At 37.4% G+C, this 9,322-nt stretch overlaps 1 protein-coding gene across 1 annotated transcript; it reads left to right on the plus strand.

Annotated features, from left to right (window-relative positions):
- The first annotated feature begins 3,205 nt into the window (after positions 1-3,205).
- On the plus strand, positions 3,206-9,103 carry TRH (thyrotropin releasing hormone). Its single transcript, XM_026676801.2, has 3 exons — positions 3,206-3,483; positions 4,444-4,659; positions 7,397-9,103. Exons 2-3 carry the CDS (start codon positions 4,458-4,460, stop codon positions 7,864-7,866), a joined length of 672 nt encoding a protein of 223 aa, XP_026532586.1. The 5' UTR covers positions 3,206-3,483; positions 4,444-4,457; the 3' UTR covers positions 7,867-9,103.
- The last annotated feature ends 219 nt before the right edge of the window (positions 9,104-9,322 follow it).

Consider the following 9,322-nt stretch of genomic DNA (forward strand, 5'->3'; position numbering starts at 1 on the left):
CAAGAGTGACAGAGACCTAAATGGAAGGTGACAGAAGCCTTACAGAGCTGTGAAACACTACATGTCTTTTTTTATTACCTTTCCAATTTTCTAACATTAATTTAAAAAAAAAAAAGATCTGAAGCCTAGCAAAAAGACATCTTTTGTTTGACAGTTTTAAAAATAATTCATCTCTTCAGTCTAAGCCAGAGATGTCAAACTCAATTTCACTGAGGGCCACATCAGGGTTGTGTTTGACCTCAGAGGGCATGGCTGGGTATGGGCGTGGCCATGGTGGGTGTGGCCAGCTCGATGTCACTCGTGTCAGGGGCATCTGTGGTGGCCAAGTGCTAAGGCAGGACTTCCCTGAGACCCTCTCTCACTTTCATTATAATCTCCTTCTTTTCTTTCTCCCTTCCTTCCATCCATCCATCCTTTTCTTCTTTTTCCTTCCCCTCCTTCCTTATTTTTCCTTTTTTGCTCTCTTCCCATCTTTTCTCCTTTTTCTTTGTCTTTCCTCTTTCCTTTTCTTCTTTCCTGCCCTTCTTGCATGCTCAAATGCAAAAGGGAAAACATTTCTCCTGGGTTTTTTTTTGTTTTTTTTGCTAGCCCTTTGCTAGCAAAAGCAGAGCCCGGGGTTGCCTCGCACACCCCCTTCAGCCCTCTTCTAGCAAAAATGGAGCTCAGGGAGCATACACAGCCCCCCCCCAAACTCTATTTTTGCTGGCAGAGGCACTGTGGGCCGGTCCTTTGCTATTTCTAGCCCAGCCTCACGGGCCACATCTAAATACCCTGTGGGCTGGATCTGGCCCATGGGCCTTGAGTTTGACACCCCTGGTCTAAGATTAACATATGTTTGAAAATAAAGTTGTTGCTTTCAGTGGTTGTAGGTACTGGTTTGTTGTTTTTTAAAATCAAGCTAGCAACAGGACTTAACTCTCTGTTCTCACATTTCTGTAATATCCATCTAATAGTCTTTGTGATTTCCATCCCAAAACATAAAGCCATTCCAGGAACAATTGCTTACAGCTGTAAATTTTATAGTGAACAGAACTTCACAATCATGACAGAAGAATGCCAGGGAAGACAACGAGCAGAGGGGTGGGTGAAAATGTGACCAAGCTACCAAATAAGACCTCAGCTTGGTTGTCATATTTCTTATGCTACTTCAGTGAAAGCTTCAGAAGTTGATACATGTATGGACATCTGTTGGTCTCTTTTTCATTTCATCAGCGAATATTTGGGGCTGCTTATCCTATTCAAATGCAACAATTTTGTTTACATAGTACAGCATTATTTGATATTGTTATTAAATGGAGCCCCTTTCTCCAAAAGTCACCAGCCAGGTGACTCTGGGACAGTCATTCTGTCCAAACCCACTTCACAGGATTGTGGTGGTGGTAAAAAACAGATAACAGATAATTAGAGTTGGAAGGGACCTTGTAGGTCATCTAGTCCAAACCCCCACCCAAGCAGGAGACCCTAGACCATTTCTGACAAATGGCGGTCCAATCTCTTCTTGAAAGTCTCAAGTGATGGCACTCCCACAACTTCTGAGGGCAAGCGGTTCCATTGGTAAAAATAGGAGGAAGAAGGAGTATTATGTGTGTTCACTGCCTTGAGTTACTTATGGTGTAATAAAGACAAGATAAAAATCTAATAACAGAATTGGACATGATTCTGGAGGTCTTCTAAGTCTAACCCCCTACCCAAGTAGGAGATCCTGCACCTGTCCAGACAAATGGCTGTCCAGTCTCCAGGGATGGAGCACTCACATCTTCTGAAGGCAAGCTGTTCCACAAATTAATTGTTGTCACTGTCAGGAAGTTTCTCCTTAATTCTAGGTTGGATCTGTCTTTGATAAGTTTCTATCCATTACTTCTTGTCTTGCCCTCAGGTGCATGACTTTCTCCATGATAAAGCCATATTGTTTAATCTCTGAAAAGAAGTGACAGGACTACAAATTAGTCTATTGCGCGCACACACACACAAACACACATAAATACAAACATTGCTCACTGTGTCCAGTGTTGCTTAAAATAAAGAAATCATTTCATCTGACAATTATTCAGTTGCATACATAAAGGAGTGTTATATAGCAGAGTTTGTACTGTATAGACCATGTATATTATTTCTTGATAACTGTTGGGTATCTACATGGAGTGTCTCTTTTTAAAATATTAGTTTTAAATCCATATGAAATAGCTGTTTGTGATATTTAGACTGTAATGGCAATTTCACCTTCCTTGATCATCAGCTTATCTTGAAAACATTTTGATAAAGGGAAAGGGAAAGACGTGTCTTGAAAATATCTTGAAACTATTCCTTATAGCAGCTGGTGAAAACATTAGGTTATTCATTCATTGATAAATAACACAAAACCTCAAAGTTTAATTTATTTCAAACAAATCACACAAGTTTATTTTGAACAATAACTTCAATGTTTGGTTCAAGAAAATTTAAACAAAAAGTTAATATAACTTTTAATCAGGATTTTGCCAAAGTCATCCAAAATCTGGATGTAGACTTTTACTGCAGCTTTTTTTAAATACTTAAGATTGAATAGATTTATTTGAAAAGAATTGTAAAGAATAGTGAAGCCATTCTTAGATATTTTTCAATTGTAGAAAAATAAGATATGAAAATGAAGGATTTTGCAAAAGTCCAGAATATCATGAGATGTATAATGAAGAAATTGGATGTCACAATCTGGTATGGTTGCATAGCACATTCATATTTGTATATTTTCTAGATTGCGACTTTTTTTCAAATTGAAATAGCAAATCACCCATATACAAATGAGTAGAGAAAAAGCATCTCTAAACTGACATAGAAGTCTTTCCAGATGAAAACAGAGGGTTGTACTGACACAGCACTTTGTTACCCAAATGAAACCTTGTTCTGCTTTCTGTAAAATTCAAGATTTTATATGGAGGGAATTTATATGGAAATGAGAGAACTGTGGAGTATTGTCTAGCAAACTGTCAATTACTGAACTGTAAATTCACAGATAGGAGGACAAATAATATCATTTATTGATTCTATTTTGCTCTTCAGATCTCATTAATGACCTGCTTGGGCTTGCCTCATAACAATTGTTTGACATATACACACAGGCATATCCGTCATCTTATCTTATTTCCTGAAGCAATTCTTTTCTAGCAACCCTTAACAAAGTGAGGTCAGCTCACAACTGCCAGAATTTTAACATGCGCACAAATTTCACATCCCTGACATCAATGAAAGGAGGCAGGAGCAACACAGTACATCACATATATTACCTCACAACTATTTGCATAATTGGTCCAGAGGCAGCTCTCTATAAGAAGGGAAGAAGACTTAATCTACCCAAAAGAACTCAGGAGCACTTCTGGTGGTTGTCATCTGTGATTCCACCGGAGGAAGGCAACTTTGAAGTGAAACGTGTAAGTAGCTACAGAAAAATAGTGAGCCGACGCACTTCTTTCACAATCTGAGCCAAGGATTAAAGCACCTGGAAGGAAGGTAATGAATTCACTTTACTTTCTCTCTGCAGGCTGTCTTGCCTATTAAACTTTTCCTTTCTTATCAACATTGCACAGATTTATCTAGTTGTGTACAGCTGTTATTCAATTGTTCTGAGTAGTTAATAAAGCAGGATGGGAAAAATATACCTTCCGAATTTAATCTTGTTTTGTAACATTTTTAACCTGAAGGTGTATGGAAATGACAATCTCTGTCTCTCTCTCTCTTCTCATTTAAAAGGATCAAGGTTAACTGTTTGCTCACAACACAGAATCAGATAGATAGAAGAGATCTTAAAATTACAACTGCTGTTAACTTTGCCAGCAAAGATAAAATGTATTTTAAGTCATTTAGTTAAGTGTTCACAAAAGAACAGCTTTTCTCTCTTTTTCAAATGTTCTGAAAACATTAGAATCTATTTAACTGAAGTTAAAAAAAAAAACCACAGTGATTTCATGAAAATTGTAATTAAGCCATGTGGTTTTAAAGCATCATTCGGTACCACAGTATAATACAAGCATTGTAATTCATGCTATAATAATTCTGTACAGTTATTCTACTTCAAATATAAGCATTTAAAAGAAATTGTGTATATAATATGATACAGAACTTGTTCTGATGTATTGATACAAAGTTTACATAGCCTTAGATCTTTCATGTGAATAGGCTTCAGATAAACCACATGCATAAAGAATAATAAATCAGATTGTTTCCTCATACTATAGTCCTTATCTTTGCTCAGAGAGGAACATCAAATTCATATGAAGATCTTTAGGCAAACCTAAGTGAGGTCACAGAAAATTCAAGTAATAATTAATCATTCCTAGTTTCATTAGAAGTGCATAAAAACAGAAGAGCCTTCATGTGTCCCCTCAACACACCACTTCCCCCCAAGTGATTAGGAATACTGCATTTTCTACACTCTACAAAAAACCATTTTTCTCTACATTCTGCTTATAGGATCTGGCTTTGCCATGTCCATCTCCATTTGGCGGCGGCTGCTGTTTCTATTCCTGGTTTTTACTAGTGTGCGTGTCAACTTGGGGCAGCAATTTCCAGAAGAAGATGAGAATGATGAAAAGAGTCTCTTTGATGACCTCTCCCCAGAGGCAGAAAGCCTCATCTTAAGTTCCATTTTCGGAAGGATAGAAGATGCAGAAGCGAATCTGGATAAAGGTAAATATGAACACGAGAACTTCTATGGCTACATAACCGATGAAGTTCTTTTCTTGTTCCTGGTTTTTTTTTTATATGTACAATTTCTGCCCAGAAAAATCTTCACAGTATTTTTCCAGTTTTAAGTGGGGTGGGATGGGTGGGGTGAGGTGTGGGAAGCAGGGAGACACAACTGTTGAAATATAAGGCACGTCTTTCTTGGTTGCTGAGATGGAGAAAAGTTGTGTTATATCTTAAAGCAAATTTGAAATCCTATGTTTTCGGTTGTATGCTGGTGGAGAGTTGTAATTGAACACCTATGGAGGACACCAATTTTGGGAAGACTAGACTAGTCTTCCTGGAAAAAAAATATTTTATTTTCTACCATATTCAACATTCAAATAAACATGCCAATATTATCATTTTAAATTTTAATATTTGGCCCTTCCCAGAGAGGTTGGGAAAGAGTTGTGAAGAACAGCTAATATTCAGAGAAGTCGACATTCAGCTTGTTGATTTTTAGTTAACAGTAATAGTGGTGTAGCACTTTTCACTACACTATCTGGGATGCAACAGGGTAGCTTATTCGACACAAGTCAGATTGTGCTATGCGACATATATATATATCTGCTTTCTAAAAGAAATAGGCAGTTGATGGCTTTGATACAATAGACAGAAAGTTACCATTTCTGCTTCCGCACTTTTCTCAAAATTTCTATGCAGGGCTCACTCTACCTAATGGATGGGCCAATTATCATAAATGTTCAGAATTGATCAGACAAATACAGAACCCAAAGGCCTTCATGTGAACCATATCAACCATTTTCTTTCTCCTAAATGTAACAAAGATAGAAAGACATGAGGTTTTTTTTTTTTGAAAGCTTTATTTTTTCCAGTCTGATAACTAAGCAGTTGGTGCATATGATAGACTTATAATTCTTCTTCTTTGCCTCCATCTATTGTCTGCCTTCAAAGGAGAATGTAGACAAGTTTAATGGCTTAATTGTGCTATCATTGTGGGATTAATTAGATCCCTGTCAGCAATACTAATGTCTCTGATAACATGATATTGCTCCTATCCAAAAATATAAATTGCTATTAAATTCCCCAGTGAATTAATTAAGGGTTCCAATTAAAACTTAGCTGGACATCCCTTCCCTCTGGTGTCTTTGGATCCTTTTCTTCTGCAAGTTATCTGTGCAGGATAGGTGGATCCTATAGTGGCCCCATGCCAGTTTCACCTTGGAATCTTCTGCAGCCTGTATTTTGCTTCTATCTTTCTTCTTTTTCTCCCTTTCCAATTTCCCTACAACCAGTGTCATGCCAGTTTCTTAATCAATTCAAGCTCCAGCTGCCCCAGTGGGAACTTGAATTGACTAAAATTGTTTTCTTTTGTGTGTGAAAAAAACTTTTTTGGGTTCTTTTCCCACACTCTTGCTAGCACCTACAAGTTTGCCTGGGAAGTCATATGACAGAGTGGCAGACAGGAGTTGCTGTTTCCATTCTGTCATACTGACTTTGATAATGGAGCTGATGGCAGATCAGAGGATGGCAAATAATATATCCAAAGAACATTACATATACTGTTTGAACCTCCTTTCCGATTCTCTATTTGAATGGAAGAAGTCTAGTGATAGTGATTAGTGAATTTTATAAACAGCTATGTGCAAAATGATTTTCGGGAAGAGGGCATCTTGTGAGGAATGCCAAAAAATTGTTCCTTGCCATTAAAATATATGAGGTTATATTTCTTGTGCCTATAGCCAAACCTCTGTGTGAATAGTTTAATACTTATCATGAGGAGTGTATGGAATCTAACATGATATGTTAATGTCAGTGTATTACTGATACTGAAAGAGTCAAACCTTTTCCTCTATTAATAGTGATATCTCAAGCTACCAAATGAATTCTCCTTCCACTTTCCCAAATATCTATCTAATTAATCAAGTAATGTTCTTTAGTCACACGTTTCAGTCAAATATTGGAAAAGGTATTTATGTTATTTCTTGAATTATTGCATTTAGAATCCGTTTTCAAGTAGAATCCACTCATATGTCTATGGACACTTGTCTGTGTCCAGAGATGGGCATCTACAATTCAATACTTCAAAATCCTAAAGCCCACCTGCCCAAGAAATAAAGGCAATTGTAAACTGGGAGGAGCAACCTGCAGGAGGTAGGGCTGAGGAGTGCAGGCAACAGTCTGGTAAACTCCCAAAGGTGCCTTTTTTTCAAGAGGCAACTGGACTTTCTTGTTTTTCTTTGAAGATGTTTTACTTCTCATCCAAGGGAAGTTTTTTCAGCTGAAGAAGCTTTTTGGATGTGAAGCGAAACATCTTCAAAGAAAAACAAGGAAGTCTAATTGCCTCTTGGGAAAAAAAAGCACCTTTGGGGATAACCATGCCCTGGATGACTAAGAATCTTCATAGACATTCTGGCAAATTGGTACTTAATACCTGGTTATGGCAGCCATTTTGGAAGTGAACAAGCACTATTACAGTAGCCATTTCACAAAAGTATCCATAACATGTTCTCAAAGATTTGTCAGCTTCATGAAATAAAGAATCTTATTCTTACATCTAATCACTTATTTATAATCCATCTCCAAATATTATATTTTTAAACCCTTGTTTTGACCATGATCTTTTTTTTAACCAATTTTGCCTAACTGAGTCAAATTGAATAATTATAACTTGCAACAAGAACAAACGTTTGGCAATTTCCAAGTGAGAAGTAATGTGAAACATTTCTTTGTACAGAGCCGGATGCTTCTCAACTGGATTGGATCACCAAAAGGCAGCATCCTGGGAAGAGGATGGTAATGGATTTGGAGAAGAGACAGCATCCTGGCAGAAGATCTCTCTCGGATCAAATCCGCAGCATTCCAAGCAGCCAGCCAGCTTATCTGAATGAATTATCCAAAAGGCAACATCCAGGCAAGAGGTACTTGCCTTACAACAAGCGACAGCATCCTGGCAAACGCGGCTGGGATGATGAGACTGAGAGTGAGGAAACCTTAGAGAAGCGGCAGCATCCAGGCAAGAGGTATCTGGGTTCACAAACTCCAGACAATCATATTCTCTGTGACCCCCAGGAGTCCTCTGAATGCAGCAAAGGTAGCCTGCTGCTAGATTTGCTAGATAAGCTAAGCAAAATCCATGGTGAAGAGAAGAGGCAGCACCCCGGAAGAAATTCTTTGCTGGATGGTGAAATAGAAGCAGAGGAGTGAGAAACATTGTTTGTGTGTGTGTGTGTGTGTCTGTGTGTCTGTGTATTCATTGTTTCATTCTTCTGGATGATTTCTGAATGACCTCTCCATCTCCTTCCGCTTGCTGACGTCTCTGCAGGTAATTCTTTATAAGGAATATCACACAGAATAGTGCAGTACTGTAGTCCAGATTTAGCAGTCTGTGGACATGTGGGTTTCATTTTAAAGAAAAGACTGAGGTGTTTCCTTGAGTGACAGATAGTTGGGTTTGATCCTTGTTTAAACGAAGTTACTCGTAAAAAGCCATACCGAATTTCCATTTTTCTCCAACTGTGCATGGGCCAATGATAAATATATGGGGAAGGTAGGGATTGTCAAACTAGGAGACTAATTAGAACTAATCTTGCTGATCACTGCACTGCTGGTACAGCAGCTCCAAAGAGTCATGCTTCCTATTCAAGTCTGAATATTCTCCCATTACAGATATGAATTAAATTACAAATGGAGGTGTGAATGTTATAATCTCTGAAGAATGGGCACTATGGGTTTTTGTAGGAGCTGGAGTTGGAAAACTGACTATGGCTATCTTAATTCTCGTACTAGAAATGATCTCTGGACTCTTAGACTTGAGTGATCATTTTCAAAATCAAGTTATTATTAGTTAAGCAGAAACACAAAAGGATTTGAAGATATGTATAAAGAGAATTATCAATAGAATATCAGTTGCTTATACTATCCCTTTTGTTCTGGAATGAGAAATGAAATGAACAGTGTCTTTTAAAAAATAAAGAAATCTATTCCATATATATCAGTAATCCAACTGTGGAAGGACAGAGGGCCTATGGCTGATGTTAGATATTCTCCAGCTATCATTAGTTTCCATATAGATAGAATATACCTCTCCATGTAGCAAGGTGGGTCTCAAATAATATTTTCCAGTGACAGTATTCTGATACCTTTTCAGTTGGGGGAGGATGTGAAATTACCAGGTACTAAGTTATGATAATATGAGAAGTTTCTCTATGCTCATTGCTAAGGTGAAGCAAAATCAGGAAATGTACACTGAGAAAGATGTCTGTTTTAGCCGTTCAACTTTTTCTATTATTGTAAGAATCAGTATGAAAAAGAATTCCTGGTTCCAACTAGATTCGAATAAAGTTAATATTTCAGTTCAAACTAACGATTAGCAAAAGTATAATGATCGGTAACAGCAACAATGAAAATTTAAAAGAGGAATTCGTAGACATCTTTATTTTATTGTGTGGATTGTAATTTAAAAATGTGGGAAACTCTGCTTAACCATGCTCAGAAGAAATGTATTCACTTTCTGTGAATTAAAAGTGTTTACTTGCCAAATAAAAGTATAGTGTTCCAGTTCAGCTTTCATTTTGATTGTACAGAAAGAAAGTAAATAAACAACGTACCAAATTAAAATTGACTTTGAGATTGAAAAGGGGGGGGGGGGAATTAACTCAAT

This window comes from Notechis scutatus, chromosome 2 (genome assembly GCF_049901735.1).
Source record: "Notechis scutatus isolate UNSWTSFEM ecotype Mainland chromosome 2, rNotScu1.2, whole genome shotgun sequence".
NCBI classification, from domain to species: domain Eukaryota; kingdom Metazoa; phylum Chordata; class Lepidosauria; order Squamata; family Elapidae; genus Notechis; species Notechis scutatus.

Bases quoted from the DNA above. Each gene is read 5' to 3' on its own strand.
- TRH (XM_026676801.2), top strand. From the start codon at position 4,458: ATGTCCATCTCCATTTGGCGGCGGCTGCTGTTTCTATTCCTGGTTTTT. The intron at 4,660-7,396 runs GTAAATATGAAC...TTCTTTGTACAG, and splicing joins AGAAGCGAATCTGGATAAAG to AGCCGGATGCTTCTCAACTG.